This window comes from Chiloscyllium plagiosum, unplaced genomic scaffold (assembly GCF_037043375.1).
Source record: "Chiloscyllium plagiosum isolate Xiang-an unplaced genomic scaffold, Cpla_swu_hap1 HiC_scaffold_22, whole genome shotgun sequence".
Taxonomy (NCBI): Eukaryota; Metazoa; Chordata; class Chondrichthyes; order Orectolobiformes; family Hemiscylliidae; genus Chiloscyllium; species Chiloscyllium plagiosum.
The window spans coordinates 15,250,909-15,269,133 of NW_028270160.1; the positions used below are offsets into that span (position 1 = coordinate 15,250,909).

The following is an 18,225-nucleotide window of genomic DNA, read 5'->3' on the forward strand; positions in this document are numbered from 1 at the left end:
CTTGCTATAAACGTGTCACCCTGTCACCTATGTGCCCTCAGAAATATTTCTTTTTTGTGCACCGTGAAGCTGTGTAACCCTAATGCCTTAGGGTGGCTACTGGCTGGAGTTACTTGACCTGGTGCATAACTGGACTTTAAATATGGCGCTGGTCCCAGAGGTCGGAGCAGTGGCAAGCAATTCAGTCATTGTGCACATGGTTGTGTAAATGGGGCCCCATACATAAAAACTAGGAGCAGGGGATCTGGCCCTTCGAGCATGCTCCGCCATTCAATAAGATCACAGCTGATCTTTTTGTGGACTCAGTTCCACTTACCCTCCCACTCACCTTAACCCTTAATTCCTTTACTGTTCAAACATTTATCCACCATTACCTTAAAAACATTCAACAAGGAAGCCTCAACTGGTTCATTGGATAGGGAATTCCACAGATTCACAAGCTTCTGTTTGAAGACGTTCTTCCTCAACTCAGTCCTAAATCTGCTCCCCCATATTTTGAGGCTCTGCCCCTTAGTTCTGGTTTCACCTGCCATTGGGGACAGCCTCCCTGCTTCTATCTTATCTATTCCTTTCATATTTTTATATGTTTCCATAAGATCCCCCCTCATTCTTCTCATGGAGCATACATAATGAGGTGAGTGCGGAGAATTTTATGAAATAATTTACCAAAACTCAAGGAAGGAAGCACTCTGTGAAATTCACCGAAATTGACACTTGACTGATATTTGTTTTCTTTCTCTTTAAAATAGAAACTTTGCTGGATTTGGAAAATGGATGCCACTGATTACATGAGGCCAGTTGAGCATAATTTCTGGGAAGTCCTGACCTGCAATTAGCAGAGGACAAAATAATATGACACAGCTTGTATTTTATGGACGTTCTTGTGTTGATTTGGCCAGGAACTCAAAGACAAACCACCAACTTCACACACAGTTTTACACAAAAGAGGCTATCAACATCCATTATTGCCTGAAGTGGTGGAAATGTCTTCAGCATTATCTGCTTTAAAAAAAATGGTGTCACTTCAGTGGACACCAAAAGCCACCCTGTTTGCTGAGCATCTCCACCTGAAACCGCAGGTTTGTTTGAAGCACTTTGGATCAGTATATTGGTAATACCCAAAAGTAAGCAGCGCCAGGCTTATAGCTAACAGCCTTCCTCTGAACTCAAAATCTCACAAATTTGACTTCTGGAAAGAAACCCGAAATGAAACAATCTGTGGCCTATGTCTATGACACATTTATTACATGAACTCAGATGGAGTTCCAATGAACAAAACTTCTATGCTCAGCCTACTAAAGGAATTTCAACTGGACACTAACTTTTTGATCTCTAATTCACACAAACTAGTCCTGATATATTTAATTTTAAGTAATTTGTATTTTGAAACTTCTCTCCTTTCTCTTTAGTTCCTTTGTCGGATGCATGTATACATGGCTGTGATGAATCTCCCTTGTTAGTTTTAATGCAATAGGTAAATCCATTTTGTTTTATTTGCTAAATAATTTGCTGTGGTTTACCGTTAAATGTGCCACTGTCTATTATTAAAATGAGAAAAGAAAGTAAGAGAAGGCATTAAAATCCCCTGGTATGGACAGGAGGGGGACATTGAAAACTGTCCAATTCACCTCTCCCACCTGTCGATGACGCAGAGCCAAGGCCAAGTCTTTTTTCTCTTTTGATAAAATTATAAATCACATCTTTATGTCTACTTCCTTTTTGCATTAGTCATAAGGTGCAGCTTCATGGAACATTGCTGACAATTCAAAAAAGTGTTACACTTTGTGCTATTCTTCTCAAAGGTAGTTCAAAATGCAACCTTCTGTCTGAAAGAAATTCTTAATTTCCAATCTTAATCTTGAGCAACCGATGTTAATTCAAATTTAAATCTGTTGATGAATTGGACCTTAAGACAAGTTTTCCTCATGATGAAATTTATTAACTGGACAGCTACACAGCTCTAATCCTCAGTCTCACCTGTTCCCTCCCTCTAATTTTTTTCATCAACATGTTTGGACCTGTATTTTTTTTTTTAATTCATTCACAAAATGAAGGTATAACTGCCTAGGCCAGCATTTATTGCCCATCCCTAATTTAAGCGTCATATATTGGCCAGACCAGGTAAGGATGGCGGTTTCCTTCCCCAAAGAACATTAGTGAACCAGATGGGTTTTATGACAATATGATGATGCACTTCTTTGTCTATCAAATCCTGAGGTGGGACTTGAATCTGGCCCAGAGATACAAACACTACCTGTGTTCCACAAGGCCCTCCTTTTAAATTTCACGTTGCCATGGTGGGCCATGGGGGTGTACCAACCCCTAGTGAGTATATTGTACTTAGATTTCTAGAAGGCATTTGACAGAGTGCCACATTATTCATCACATTTTGTGTAGTAATCTTTAATGTGCCACAGGGACCAATGTTGGGGCCTCAACTATTTATAACTTATAGCAATGACTTGGATGATGGGACGAAATGTTTGCATCCTAAATTTGCTGATGACATTGAGATAGGTACGAAAATAAGTTGTGAAGGGGACATAAGGAGTCTTCAAAAAGGATATAGATGGGTTAAATGAATGAACTTGTTATGTGACAATGTGACAAATGCTGTATTATTTAAACAGAGAGTGATTGCAGAACTCTGAACTATAGAGGGATCTGGGTGTCCTGGGGCATGAATCACAAAACGTTAGTATGCAGGTACAGCAAGTGATTAAAAAAGGCAAATGGCATTTTGATGTTTATTGCAGGGTTAATGGAAAATAAAAGTAGTCAAGTTTTATTAAAGCCATAAAGGGCCCTTGGTGAGACCACATATGGAGTGAAAAAAGCTATAAATGTGTTAGAAGCATTTGAGAAAATGTTCACACAGCTCCTCCTGGAATGAAAGGCTTTCTTCATGAAGAAGTGGTGAATAGGTTGGGTCTACATCCATTCACAGCATGCAATGTGATCTAATTGAAATCTATAAAATCCTAAGGCAATTGACAGGATGGGTGCTGAAAGGATATTTCATTTTGTGGAAGAGACTAGAATTAGGGAACACCATTTAACAATTAGGGTTTTTTCCATTGTAGACAGTGATGAGGAGAAATACTTTTCTCTCAGAAATTTGAGATTTGGAACTATCTTCTCCAGACAGCATGGAGATGAGATCTTTGAAGACATTTAAGGCAGTGGTAGATCAGTTCTTGATAAGAAAAGAAATCAGTGGTTTATGCAGTTAGGCTGGAATGTGAAGTTAAGGTCACAATCAGATCAACCATGAATCTTATTGAATAGAAGAGCAGGATCAAGTGGCTAAATGGCATAAATCATATGTTTGTACATAGTACTCCTATTAGTAAAAATAGAGGCTTCTCACCTGATGGAAAGGGATTTGGTTGAACCATATCAAGGAAGTTGTGCACCATGCGGTATAGAACCAATATCGTCCCAGAAACTGGGTAGATGTTACTGCTGTACTGAATTTCAGAGACATTTTTTAAATTGTTCTGCTTCCCGGAACAGCTTTGTATGGCCGAAGACAATTGAAGGTAGGAAAGAGTTACAAACATAAATAATGCCAGCCTGGAGTTAGTGATACGCCAATGGAAAGCCATCGCAGACACAGAAAAATATTTGGCAGCGATCCAGTTAGATTCCTCCTTTCCTCTTTACAATGGAGTTCAAGCGACTAAAGAACTCTTGCTTTTAGACATGGAAATATTTCTTGGCAATGTCTGCAGCCTTGGTTCTTAGGTCAGATCCACACTTTATTGATATGTCGTTGTGCTAAGAACAAAAAGTTGAAACGTGTTATTAACTTTGCATTTTGCTTTCTGTTTCTTAACTAAGATATGATGCTTCATTATCTAAAGACTCTTTAACTTAATAATTTGCCATTCCTGAAGTATCATTATGCATAAATCATGAATCTCATACCTAGAGGACTTCGGATACCATATTTCATATAAGTACAATATAGTAGAGCACAGGAACAGGCCCTTCAGCCCACCAAGCTTGCATCGATTCCTAGTCCTTAGTTAGACCCGTTGCTTATTGCCCATGCATGCTTTCTATCCCTCTGTTCACCTTCCCATTCAAATGTCAATCAAGTCATTCTGCTATAACTCGCATTTCGTTAATGTAAATTCACTGTCATGCAATTGACAGATTGGGGACACTGTTTCTAAAGCACAAAATTTTAAAACGTGTGTTGGCTATAACATGATTACATTACCAACACCTGAAGCACTGTTTCTAAAGCACGATTTTTCTATAATGTCGGATTGCAGAAGAACACAATCATTGTCTTGTAGAAGAACTACCTGTGTATGAATAAGGTATTTAAGCTATATTAAGGAAAGGTATAGCCTCCTTCTGCACTGTAACAATTCTAATTCGGTGGAAGCTGTTTGCTGCTACAAGCTACAGTGGTGTAATGCTTCTGTTACTAGACTTGCAGTTCATGAGACTTAGATAGATAACATGGCCAGGCAGCATGGTGGCTCAGTTGCTAGCCTCACAGGGCCAGCGACCCGGATTCGATCCCAGCCTTGTGCGACTCTCTGTGTGGCATTTGCATAGTCTCCCAGTGTCTGCATGGGTTTCCTCCGGTTTTCTCCCACAATCCAAAAATGTGCAGGTTAGGTGAATTGGCCATGCTAAATTGCGCACAGTATTTGTGGATGTGTAGGCTTGGTGCATTAGTCAGGGATAAATATAGGGTAGGGAGGTGGGTCACTCCTCGGAGGGTCAGTGTGGACTTGTTGGGCCTAAGGGCCTATTTCCACTCTGTAGGGATTCTATGAAATCTTATCAAGGTAGTTTGTGAAAAGGTGAATTCAGTTTGAATAGATTCTTGACAAGGAAAAATCCCATTCTTACCCTGGCTTACATAAATGTGAGCCATTTACTGCGTACTCAAGTGCCTGGAAGTCCCTCAGTTATATCAAAACAAAAAGAAGGCCATCACAATTTTCTCAAGACCATGAGGAATGGGGAATAAGTGCTGGCCTTACCAATTCTTTGAATCATTGAATCATACAATAGAAACGTTTGGCCCATGAAGGCGATACCTACCACCAAAGATACATTAAACCTACACTCATCTCACTTTCCAGCATTGGAACCAATAACCTTGAATGTTATGACACTTATCCAAGTACTTTTTAAAAGGTTGTGACGTTACCTCCCTGACCATGCAGTTCAGACCCCCAACAATCTCTGGATAAGATTTCCTCAAATCCCCTCTAAATCTTCTGCCTTTCGCTTTACCACTACTCCTCCTTGTTATTGATTCTTCAACTAAGGAGGAAAGCTGCTTTCTATTCACCTTGTCCAAGCCCCTCATAATGTTAAACACCTCTGTCAGGTTCCCCCATCAACGTTCTCTACTCTGAAGAAAACAATCTGAGCTAATCCAGCCTCTCTTCATGCTACAGTGTTCCATCCCAGGCAACATCCTGGTGAATCTCCTTTGTACCCCCTCCAGTGCAAGCACATCCTTCCTATAGGGGGGTGATCAGAACTGCACACAGTATTCCAGCAGTGACCTAACCAAAGCCCTGTACAGCTCCAAAGTAACCTCACCATTCTTATAGTCTATGCATTGACTATAAAAGTAAGTGTCCATATTCTTTCTTCACTACTCTCTTAACCTGCCAGGCCACATTCAGGGATTTGTGGACAAACACTCCAAGGCCCCTCTGTTTCTCTGAGCTTTCTAGTGTCCTGTCATCATTGAGTAAGATGCATCCTAAGAATGCAGCTTTCATAGCCTTGAAATCATGGACTCTCCTTAGGATCGAAGCTCGAGACTGGCATCCAACAGAAAATCTGCTGAAATATTTCTTGCAATTAGTCTCTGATCTTGGATGTTGATAATTCAGGTCATACACAACAGTGATCTTAAAGAGACATATAAAGTCCAGTTCTATCAAAGCAAATCACCATTATGTTGCAGAGGACCTAAATTAATGGTAGGGTTAGCAGGAAAGAACAGAGGGGTAAACAACTAGTCTGTGTCTTGGGATTTGGGGGAAAGATGGTGGGCAGTTCATGGGATCCTTGACAGACCAGAGGTGATCTCATACCCCAAGGAAATATTTAGGGTTGGATTTTCCAAGGAATAGCAATCACATGCTGATTGTCGCTCCTCTCTTTTTCATAACTAAAATGAAAAAGCCCCATATTTCTGACAGGAGGGCCAATCAGGGCTCTTTCAGAAATGCGGAATTGTACTTTCATTCTGACTGGTTCCTTGTCATGCAGCAGAGTCAGGGCATATGCTCCTTTGTCACAGCAATCAGCTGCTGTATTGTATAATTTAAAGGTGCACCATCATAGACAGCCACTTTGATTTTAATTAACCTCTTATCTATGTAGAGGTAACGATATAGATCACTGTGAGGTTCGGCTGCTGGGAGGGTAGCGTACCAGGCAGGTTTGGTGCCAGGTGGGTGTGGGATAGGATGCCAGATGGGTAAAGTACTAGGTAGTAAGGAGAGGAGTGCAAAGGGGTAGGATGCCAGTTAAGTAAGGTGCCAAGCGTATGCTGGATGATAGGGATTTGAGTCCAATGGTGATGTAGATGGGATTAAGGTCCCAAAGGTAGCAGAGTGTTTGGATCTAGAGTGGATGGGGTGGTTAGAGATAAGACCAAGGAGTAGTAGAAGTAGGCACTTTCCTGCCTTATCCCTATAACCCTCGATTCCCTAATGATTAGAAATGTGTCTATCTCAGCCTTGAATATATTTAATAACTCAACCATGATAGTCCTGTGATAGTCAGGTCTAACAGCAGTGGGAGAGGAATGAGTGTGTAAATTGCAGGCAATGGAAAACATGATGGAAATGCAGGACAGAGGAATGTCCTCTGCTGTTGGGTGTGACCAAGGTAGGGCAGTATTTGGGGGGAGTCCAGGTCAGGGAAACAAAACCCGAACATTCAAATCTAGGCCACAGGCAGAAGTGTGGAAAGCATATATTCACACAAAGGAGGTTAGGAGTTTGGAAGTAAGACCCATCCACATTAAGCAGCTCAATTAATAATTTCAAATTGAAATCTGATGGTCTTTGGCGAGGTCACAATATTAAAGGATGTGGAATTAAAAACTAAAATGGACTTAACAAATGCATCATCTGAATTGAATGGTGAAACTGAGGGGCTGAATATCCTCATTCTATTCTCGTGAGAGCCCAGCCCCATCATCTCACCACTACTGCTACTTCAAACACCTGTCTCTGTCATCTCAACATCTCCATCCTCCTTGCACCACACCATCTGGGAGGGATGAGGTTAAAATAGCTATTTAAATCATTATTTCCCAGCCACAGCAATAATATACACAAAGAAGCGATTGTGATTACATTGATCATTTATTAGAATTAAATAGTTCCATTTGAAAGGCTGGGATTACCTGTTCTTTCTTTCCAGCTTCATCACATCATTTGGACTTGGACTTGGTTATTCATCTTCCTTGTGTTCAATCCCAATCTTTGGTATTTTCCTTGGATTTTCTTTACTTTCAGTATCCACTCTGCTGTCGTTGGTTTACACGGATCCGCAGCTTTTCAGAGATTGTTAACCTAGATACAAAGGAAGTTATTGGTCAACAGCCTGAGTGCATGAAGCAATTTTACAAGTTGGAGACGGATTAATTTGTACTCAAAACCATCTCTTTCCTTGGTAAATCGTTAAACTATGGGAGAAAATTGAAAGATCCTTCCTCTCAATGTGGCATTTTAATAAGTAACTTTCTCTTCAGAGTTTCATTGCGATTTCCACCAACCGGTTATCCACTCACACAATCAGGAAACGCGTTTCTGAGACCTTTTCATTATCAGGAAGAACTGAATATACTTTCCCCGTTCCCGACATGAGGCAGATCAAATGGAACTACCTTTCCATAACTTAAGCTCTGAATGCTTTATGTAATCAGGGTTGAGAGCCTCCCGGGGCCAGAATATCCTTCCTGTGATCAGATGACCACACCCACATTCACTATAACAGTCTCCTCCAGCACGAAAACAATTTCTTACATTGTTTCTTGCCTCGTTGAAACTCAATCGCGTTTAACTGATTTGCTTTCTAAAATTCTTCCTTGCGATATTGGAGTCACTGGCAAGTCCAGCGTGTGTTACCAACCCCTAATTTGCCTTAAGTTAACTATCTTACTAGGTCAATAGGAACAGGAGTAGGGCAAACAGTTCATCAAATCTGCTCTGCTATTCAATATAATATGGCTGATCCAACACTCCCCATGTCCACTTTCCTGCGTTTTTCCCATAGCCCCTGCTTCCCCAGCTGATCAAGAATTAATCTATCCTATCCTTATGTATACAAAGGCAAAGTGGGGACTGCAGATGCAGATGCTGCAGAGTCTAGATTAGAGTGGAGGCTGGAAAAGCACAGCAGGTCAGGCAACATTCAAGGAGGAATTTCTGATGAAGGGCTTTTGCCCAAAACGTCAATTTTCCTGCTCCTCGGATGCTGCCTGACCTGCTGTGCTTTTCCAGCACCACTCTTTATGTATACAAAGACTTGTTCCCACAGTTCTTTGTGGCAAAAGTTCCAAAACTTCATAATTCTCTGAGAGAAGAAATTTCTCCTTATCTCAATCTTAAATTGGCACCCCTTTATTCTGAGAATGTGTCCTTTGATCCTAGACTCTCCCAGTTTTGCCCTCTGGTTTTGGACTTCCCCACTCCAGGGATAAGACCCCGCCTATTTACCCTATCCATGTCATTCCTGATTTTATAAACCTCTATAAGGTCACCCCTCAAGTTCCGACACTCCAGGGAAAACAGCTCCAGTCTATTCAGTCTCTCCCTATAGCAAAAACTCTCCAACCCTGGCAATGTCCTTGTAAATCTTTTCTGAACCTTTTCAAATTTCACAACATCCTTCCTGTAGCAGGGAGACCAGAACTGAATGTAATATTCCAAAAATGGCTTCACCAATGACCGTACAGCCACAACATGATTTCCCAACTCCTATATTCAATGCACTGACCAATAAAAGCAAGTGTACCAAACGCTGCCTTCACTATCTTGTCTTTCTGTGAATCCGCGTTTAAGGAACTATGAACCTACACTGCACAATCTCTTTTTTTGGCAACACTCCCTAGGACCTTACTGTTAACTGTATGAGGCCCGCCCTGATTTGCCACACCAAAATGTAGCACCTCATATTTATCTAAATTAACTCCATCTGCCATTCCTTGACCCATTTGTCCATCTGATCAAGGTCCTGTTGTGCTCTGAGGCAAATTTCTTCACTTTCCACCACACCATCAATTTTGGTGTCATTTGCGAACTTACTAACCGTGCCTCCCATATTGTCATCCACATCATTTATGTACATGACAAAAAGCAGTGGACCCACACCAATCCTTGTGGCACACTGCTGGTCACAGGCCTCCAGTTCAAAACGCAACATTTACCACCACCCTCTGTCCCTTAGCAAGGGGAAGAAACCGTAGGATGTATAGGATGAACATGTGGCTTAAAAGATGCTGTGATGGGGATGGTTTCAGATTTATGGGGCACTGGGACCAGTTCTGGGGGAGGAGAGGGTCCTGGACAAACTGGATGGGTTACACCTGTGCAGGACTGGGACTGATGTCCTGGGGATGTACTTGTTAGAGTGACTTGGGAGTGTGGGAGGGGGATGAGAACCAGAGGAGTATGAAGCAGAATTTGAGGGAGAGGTAGAAACCAAGGCAAACATTACTAAGAACAAGCAGGGAAACACTGTTAAAAAGAGCAGGGGAGGTGGGCCTGAAATGCATGTGGTTCAATGTGAGAAATAAATTAGACGAGGTAGATGAATCGCGAGCTTTGGTTAGTACTTGGAAGTATGGCATCATTAAGTTTACCAGGACTTGGCTGAAAGAGGGACAAGACTGACAGCTAAATGTCCCAGGATTTAGATGTTTCAGGTGTAATAGAAAGGGAGGTAATAGGGGTGGGGGAGTTGCATTACTGGTAAAGGAATATTTTACAGCTGCACTGAGGGAGGATACATCAGGGGACTCATGCATCTAGGCAATGTTCGTGGAACTTAGGAATAGGAAAAGTGGATTCACCATGCTGGATGTATACTACAGGCCTCTTAACTGCCAGTGGGAGGTAGAGGAGAGAATACGTAGATAGATTTTGGAAAGACGTAACACAGCAGGGTTGTTGTCGTGGGTGATTTTAACTTCCTGTATATTTACTAGGATTCACTTCATGCTAAGGGCTTGGATGGGACAGAATTAGCAAGGACCATTCAGGATAACAGCAGTGAATATGTTGAACTGGAGGAAGGCAAACGACAACAATATTAGGCAGGAACTGGAGAATATTGATTGGAGGCTGCTGTTTGAAGGTAAATCCACATCTGACATGTGGAAATATTTCATTCAGCAGTTAATAAGAGCTCAGGAGCGGCATATTCCTGTAGGAGTGAAGGACAGGTATGGCAAGTTGCATGAACCTTGGATGACCAGGGATGTTAAGACCTGGGTCAAAAAGAAAAAGGAAGCATTTGTAAGTTCTAGGAGGATGGGAACTGATGAAGCCCTTGAAGTATCGAAGGAAAGTAGGAAAGAACTTGAACAAACATCTAGAAGATCAAAAAGGGGTCATGTAAAGTCATAGAGATGTACTGCATGGAAACAGACCCTTCGGTCCAACTTGTCCATGCTGACCAGATATCCCAACCCAATCTAGTCCTACCTGCCAGCACCCGGCCCATATCCCTCCAAACTCTTCCTATTCATATACCTATCCAGCTGCCTCTTAAATGTTGCAATTGTACTAACCTCCACCACACCCTTTGGCAGCTCATTTCATTGATGTACCACCCTCTGCGTGAAAAGGTTGCCCCTTAGGTCTTTTTTATATCTTTCCCCTCTCACCCTAAACCTATGCCCTCTAGTTCTGGATTCCCCGACCCCAGGGAAAAGACTTTGCCTATTTACCCTATCAATGCCCCTCATAATTTTGTAAACCTCTATAAGGTCCCCCCATCAGCCTCCGACGCTCCAGGGAAAACAGCCCCAGCCTGTTCAGCCTCTCCCTATAGTTCAAACCCTCCAACCCTGGCAACATCCTTTAAAATCTTTTCTGAACCCTTTCAAGTTTCACAACACCTTTCTGATAGGAAGGAGACCAGAATTGCACGCAATATTCCAACAGTGGCCTAACCAATGTCCTGGACAGCCGCAATATGACCTCCCAACTCCTGTACTCAATATTCTGACCAATAAAGGAAAGCATACCAAACGCCTTCTTCACTATCCTATCTACCTGCGACTCCACTTTCAAGTAACTATGAACCTGCACTCCAAGGTCTCTTTGTTCAGCAACATTTCCTTACCATGAAGTGTATAAGTCCTGCTAAGATTTGCTTTCCCAAAATGAAGCACCTTGCATTTATCGGAACTAAACTCCATCTGCCACTTCTCAGCCCATTGGTCCATCTGGTCCAGATCCTGTTGTAATCTGAGGTAACCCTCTTCGTTGTCCACTACACCTCCAATTTTGGTGTCATCTGCAAACTTACGAACTGTACCTCTTTTGCTCGCATCCAAATCGTTTATGTAAATGACAAAATGTAGAGGACCCAGCACCGATCCTTGTGCCACTCCACTGACCACAGTCTGAAAAACAACCCTCCACCACCACTCTCTGTCTTCAATCTTTGAGTCAGTTCTGTATCCAAATGGCTAGTTCTCCCTGTATTCCATAAGATCTAACCTTGCTAATCAGTCTCCCATGGGGAACCTTGTCGAACGCTTTACTGAAGTCCATATAGATCACATCTACTGTTCTGCCCTCATCAATCTTCTTTGTTACTTCTTCAAAAAACTCAAGCTAGTTTGTGAGACATGATTTCCCACGCACAAAGCCATGTTGACTATCCCTAATCAGTCCTTGCCTTTCCTAATATATGTACATCCTGTCCCTCAGGATTCCCTCCAACAACTTGCCCACCGCTGGGTCAGGCTCACCGGCCTATAGTTCCCTGGCTTGTCTTTACCGTCCTTCTTAAACAGTGGCACCACGTTTGCCAACCTCCAGTCTTCCGGCACCTCACCTGTGACTATCAATGTACACATACCTCAGCAAGAGGCCCAGCAATCACTTCTCTAGCTTCCCACAGAGTTCTCGGATACACCTGATCAGGTCCTGGGGATTTATCCATCTTTAACCGTTTCAAGACATCCAGCACTTCCTCCTCTGTAATCTGGACATTTTGCATGATGTTACCATCTATTTCCCTACAGTCTATATCTTCCATATCCTTTTCCACAGTAAATACTGATGCAAAATATTCATTTAGTATCTCCTCCATTTTCTGTGGCTCCACTCAAAGGCCGCCTTGCTGATCTTTGAGGGGCCCTATTCTCTCCCTCGTTTCCCTTTTGTCCTTAATATATTTGTAAAAACACTTTCGATTCTCATTACTTCTATTTGCCAAAGCTATCTCATGTCCCCTTTTTGCTCTCTCGTAAGTATACTCCTACTTCCTTTATACTCTTCTAAGGATCCATTCGATCTATCCTGTCTATACCTGACATATGCTTCCTTCTTTTTCTTAACCAAACCCTCAATTTCTTTTGTCATCCAGCATTCCCTATACCTACCAGCCTTCCCTTTCTCCACGACAGGAATATACTTTCTCTGGATTCTTGTTATCTCATTTCTGAAGGCTTCCCATTTTCCAGCCATCCCTTTACCTACGAACATCTGCCTAATACCATCAAAATTGGCCTTTCTCCAATTTAGAACTTCAACTTTTAGATTTGGTCTATCCTTTTCCATCATTATTTTAAAACGAATAGAATTATGGTCGCTGGCCCCCAAAGTGCTCCCCCACTGACACCTCAGTCACCCGCCCTGCCTTATTTCTCAAGAGTAGGTCAAGTTTTGCACCTTCTCTAGTAGGTACATCCACATACTGAATCAGAAAATTGTCTTGTGCGCACTTAAGAAATTCCTCTCCATCTAAACCTTTAACACTGTGGCAGTCTCAGTCTACGTTTGGAAAGTTAAAATCCCCTACCATAACTACCCTATTATTCTTACAGATAACTGAGATCTCCTTACAAGTTTGTTTCTCAATTTCCCTCTGACTATTCAGGGGTCTATAATACAATCCCAATAAGGTGATTATCCCTTTCTTATTTCTCAGTTCCACCCAAATCGCTTCCCTGGACGTATTTCTGGGAATATCCTCCTTCAGCACAGTTGTAATGCTATCCCTTATCAAAAATGCCACTCCCCCTCCTCTCTTGCCTCACTTTCTATCCTTCCTGTAGCATTTGTATCCTGGAACATTAAGCTGTCAGTCCAGTCCATCCCTGAGCCATGTTTCTGTAATTGCTATGATATCCCAGCTCCATGTTCCTAACCATGCCCTGAGTTCGTCTGCCTTCCCTGTTAGGCCCCTTGCATTGAAATAAATGCAGTTTAATTTATTAGTCCTACCTAGTCCCTGCCTGCCCTGACTGTTTGACTCACTTCTGTTCTCAACTGTACACGTCTCAGATTGACCTCTTTCCTCACTATCTCACTGGGTCCCACCCCCCATCTTACTAGTTTAAATCCTCCCAAACAGTTCTAGCAAATTTCCCTGCCAATATATTAGTCCCCTTCCAATTTAGGTGCAATCCATCCTTCTTGTACAGGTCACTTCTACCCCAAAAGAGATTCCAATGATCCAAAAATGTGAATCCTTCTCCCATACACCAGCTCCTCAGCCATGCATTCATCTGCTCTATCCTCCTATTCCTGCCCTCACTAGCCGTAGCACCAGGAGTAATCCAGATATTGCTACCCTTGAGGACCTCCTTTTTAAATTTCTACCTAACTCTCTGTAATCTCCCTTCAGAATCTCAACCTTTTCCCTTCCTATATCGTTGGTTCCAATATGGACAATGACCTCTTGCTGGTCCCTCTCATTAGCAAATAGGATTAAGGAGAATTCCAAGGCTTATAAAGCAAGAGGATAGCCAGGGAAAGGATTAGCCCCCCCACGGACAAAGGAGGGAATGTATCTGCGGAGCCAGAAGAGGTCAGTGAGGTCCTAAACAATACTTTGTGTTCGTATTCACCAAAGAGAAGGAATTGGTGGAGGATAATCTCAGGGAAGGGTCGTCAAATTTCTCAGCTAAGCTGCTATTAAAAAAGGAAGAGGTGTTATGCATTTTAAGAAGTATTAAAGTAGATAAGTCGCGGGCCCCCTGATGGGATCTATCCCAGAATATTGAGGGGGGAAAGCGAATAAATTGCTGGAACATTGAGAGATATCTTTGTATCTTCTTTGGCCACAGGTGAGGTCCCAGAGGACTGGAGAATAGCCAATGTTGTCCCATTGTTTAATAATAATAACATGGATAATCCAGGAAATTACAGGCATGTGAGCCTCATGTCAGTGGTAGGGAAATTATTGGAAAATATTCTCAGGGGCAAGATCAATAAGCATTTAGAAGCAAATGGACTTTATTAGTGATAAAAACAACATGGTTTTGTGCATAGGAGGTCATGCCTCACTAACTTAATTGAGTTTTTTGAGGAGGTGATGAAGATGATTGATGAAGAAAAAGTGATTGATGTTGTCTAATCAACTTCTGTAAAGCCTTTGACAAGGTCCGTCATGGCCGACTGGTACAAAAGGTGAAGCCACGAGGTATTGGGGTGATCTGGCAAGAGGGATACAGAGGGTAGCGGTGGAAGGATGCCTTTAAGAATGAAGGGTTGTGACTAATGGTGTTCCACAAGGGTCAGGGCTGGGACCTCTGCTGTTCGTGATCTACATAAATGACTTGGAGGAAAATGTAACCTGTCTGATTAGTAAGTTTGCGGACAATATAAAGACTGATAAAATTGCGGATAGTAAAGAGGATTATCAGAGGATATAGCAGGATATAGATCAGGATGGAGATATTGGCAGAAAAATGGCAGAGTTTAATCCAGACAAATGTGAGATAATGTATTTTGGAAGGTCAAGTGCAAATAGAACTTATACAGTGTATAGCAGAACCTCTGGGAGTATGATATGCAGAGGGATCTGCGTGTGCAAGTCCACAGATCACTGAAGGTGACAGCCCAGTAGATAAGGTAATAAAAAATGCTTGCCTTCATTGGAAGGGGCATTGAGTATAAGGTTTGATGAGTTATGCTGCAGCTGTACAGAATTTTAGTTAAGCCACATTTGGAGTATTAAGTACAGTTCTGGTCACCACAGTATCAGAAAGATGTGGATGATTTGGAGAGGACAGAGAAAGGGTTTACCAAAATGTTGCCCAGTATGGGGGATTTTAGCAATGAAGAAAAGTTGGATAGACTGGGTTTGTTTTCACTGGAATGCAGGAGGTTGAGAGGTGACCTGATAGAAGTTTATAAGATTGTGAATGGCACGGATAGTTTGGAAAGAATGAGGCTTTTTTCCCCAGGGTGGAAGGGTCAATTTCTAGGGGACATGGGTTCAAGGTGCGAGAGCGGAGATTAAAAGAGATTTGTGAGGCAAGTCTTTTACACAAAGGGTGGTGTGGTTCTGGAATGCACTGCCAGAGGTGGTGTGGAAGCAGACATAATAGCAGCATTCAAGAACAACCTGGACGAATACATGAATAGGAAGGGAATAGAGGGATACGGATCCTGTAAATGAACAGTTTCAATATGGAACAGCAAAACGTGTCAGCACAGGCTTGGAGGGCCTGTTTCTGTGATGTATTGTTCTTTGTTTTATTTTGTTCTTAAAGATCTCAGGCAAGTTAAACATTCTGGAGAAAATAACTGCATTCTGTCAACTATTTCTCATAGATACACAGCTTCCGGCCTGCTTTCATTCTGGTTCAGTAACGTCCTTTAGGGAAGGAAACTGCCATCCTTACCTGGTCTGGCCTATATGTGACTCCATACCCACAGCAAACCCACAGACCCTCTGGGCAATTAGGGATGGGCAATAAATACTGACCCAGCCATTGAAGCCCTCATCCTGTGAGAGAATTTTAAAAAAGCTTTGTTTGCACATTCATATGGCTCTAACCTGTGTATCTTTTTTTATTTTATATTAATTAGGGCTACTTTCCAAACTGCTGCCTCATGACCAAATATAACCTGTATTGTGACTATAAACTGTACACTGCAGGAAGGCCCAGTTTTGGTCGTTTTTGAAGTGATTTTACCAAAGAACAAGAGTTGAGGCGGAGGGAGGGGGGGCAGGGGAGTTGAGGTTGTCATGGGGATCATAGGGTTACAATTAGCCACTGCTCAGAGAAAAGAGGATAAGTGTTGTTCTCGACACAGTACACTTGGTTACTTGGGTGACTTGATCCAGGCGGTTTTTGGAGAAAATTGCAAAAACAAACAAGAAACTTGCCTTGCACTCTCCTGCTCTGTGACATACTGTATGCAAGCTAATAATTAGCTACAAGTTAACAAATAAGCGTTTAAGGTCTTGCAAATATTCTTACCAGCACTGTTACAATAGACTTCTAAAATGAAGAGAGAGTCCTGTAGCCTGGTCCTATACATGCACACTCATACGTTTTGTTTTTTAAAGGAAATAGTTGGTTAAACTTTAACTAAAGCTTATTAGTTCCTGTTAAGCAAAGCAATGACGTTTTAGGATTTATTTTTTTCACTGAAATGTACACAGTCTGGCTCAATTGTTATCCTCCTTTCAATGATGCTGTGCAGTTATATGTTATGATTTGGAGTTGCAAGTATTGGACTGGGGTAGACAAAGTTAAAAATCACACAACATCAACAGATTTATTTGGAAACATTTATTTATTTATTTAAAGTTAGTTTTAGCTTTTGAAGCGCTGCTTCTTCATCAGTTAAATGTTCTTTTCATCCAAAACCCCAGAGCAGTTCAGTGACAGTTCAGAGCACATTGGCTGGACATGTATCCAAAACCCAGGAGACTTCTCAACACGATTCTTAAAGACTGGGGTCTGGAATTTGGATTTTGATTCTCAGTTCCTTAGCAGACCCCACCCTCCCAAAATCAGTCAGGACATCTCACCCAGACCCACACCACCACCCTATTCCCATGACCTCATATTTCTCATGGCTAATCCACCTAGCCTGCTCATCCCTGGACACTGTGGGGCAATTTAGCATAGCCAACCCACCTATCCTGCACATGTTTGGACTGTGGGAGGAAACCAGAACACCCAAAGGAAACCCATGTAGACACAGGGAGGAGTGCAAACTCCACACAGACAGTCACCTGAGACTAGAATCAAACTCGGGTCCCTGAGGCTGTGAGGCAGCAGCGCTAACCACTGAGTCACTGTGCCACCCAAGCACATGTACATGGCACACTATTGGGAAGAAGGCGAAAAAGTGGTATAATCATCAAAATAGTATGATCAATGAATGAGCAGACAGTTATCGCAGTTCGAACCAGAACAAAGCGTTCGAGACAATCACATGATCTCAAGTGTTCATATAAAGATATTACATTGGTGTAGCTAGGTAGATCATATGATGTTGCAATGAAATACAGCCACTTTCAGCAAAGAAATAGATGGCATATCCGAACTGCATGTTATCAATACTGGTCCAACAGGGTAACAAATTAATACTAAAAGTGTTGTGTTAATATACAGACATTAACCCTAAATTTACGACAAGTCATTTACATATATCCGGAACCACAGACAACAAATTGAAGCTACATAGCTAAGTCAAGCCATGTGTATAAAGATATGGTTGTGTTGTATGTTTCCCGAGATATCATCTTAACATATACAAATGTATGTGACTATTTTTCACATTCTTGGACATTTTTATCAGAAAAAGAGTGTTCCCATCCTTTAAAAGGAACAGGAGAGAGGAAATATGTTGAAATAAATATAGTAAATTAAACAGGAAGTGTCAGAAACTTGAGATTTCATAGAACCCCTACAGTGTGTAAACAGACCATTTGGCCCACAAGGTCCATACTGACCCTCCGAAGAATAACCCGCCCAGACCGATTCCCCTACATATACCCCTGACTAAAGCACCTCACCCACACATCCCTGAACACTATGGGCAACTTAGCATTGCCAATTCACCTAACCTACACATCTTTGGATTGTGGGAGGAAACCAGAGCACCCAGAGGAAACCCATGCAGACACGGGAGAATGTACAAACTCCATGCAGACAGTTGCCCGAGGCTGGAATCGAACTCAGGTTTCTGGTGCTGTGAGGCAGCAGTGCTAACCACTGAGCCACCATGCCAC

The 18,225-nt window shown here is 42.1% G+C and overlaps 1 protein-coding gene across 7 annotated transcripts in view; it reads right to left on the bottom strand.

Annotated features, from left to right (window-relative positions):
• prom2 (prominin 2) overlaps positions 1 to 16,580 on the bottom strand; it is an 87,956-nt gene extending 71,376 nt beyond the window's left edge. For 3 of the 7 annotated variants that reach the window (XM_087998787.1, XM_043712938.2, XM_087998786.1), the window contains exons 1-3: positions 16,460 to 16,580; positions 7,409 to 7,577; positions 3,371 to 3,780 (exon numbers count right to left, since the gene is read on the bottom strand). In XM_087998787.1, coding sequence (XP_087854913.1) covers positions 3,371 to 3,608 — 238 coding nt within the window. In that variant the 5' untranslated portion in view covers positions 3,609 to 3,780; positions 7,409 to 7,577; positions 16,460 to 16,580. The other 4 variants (XM_043712940.2, XM_043712937.2, XM_043712939.2 and 1 more) reach the window with 4 other exon arrangements.
• Between the last annotated feature and the right edge of the window lie 1,645 nt (positions 16,581 to 18,225).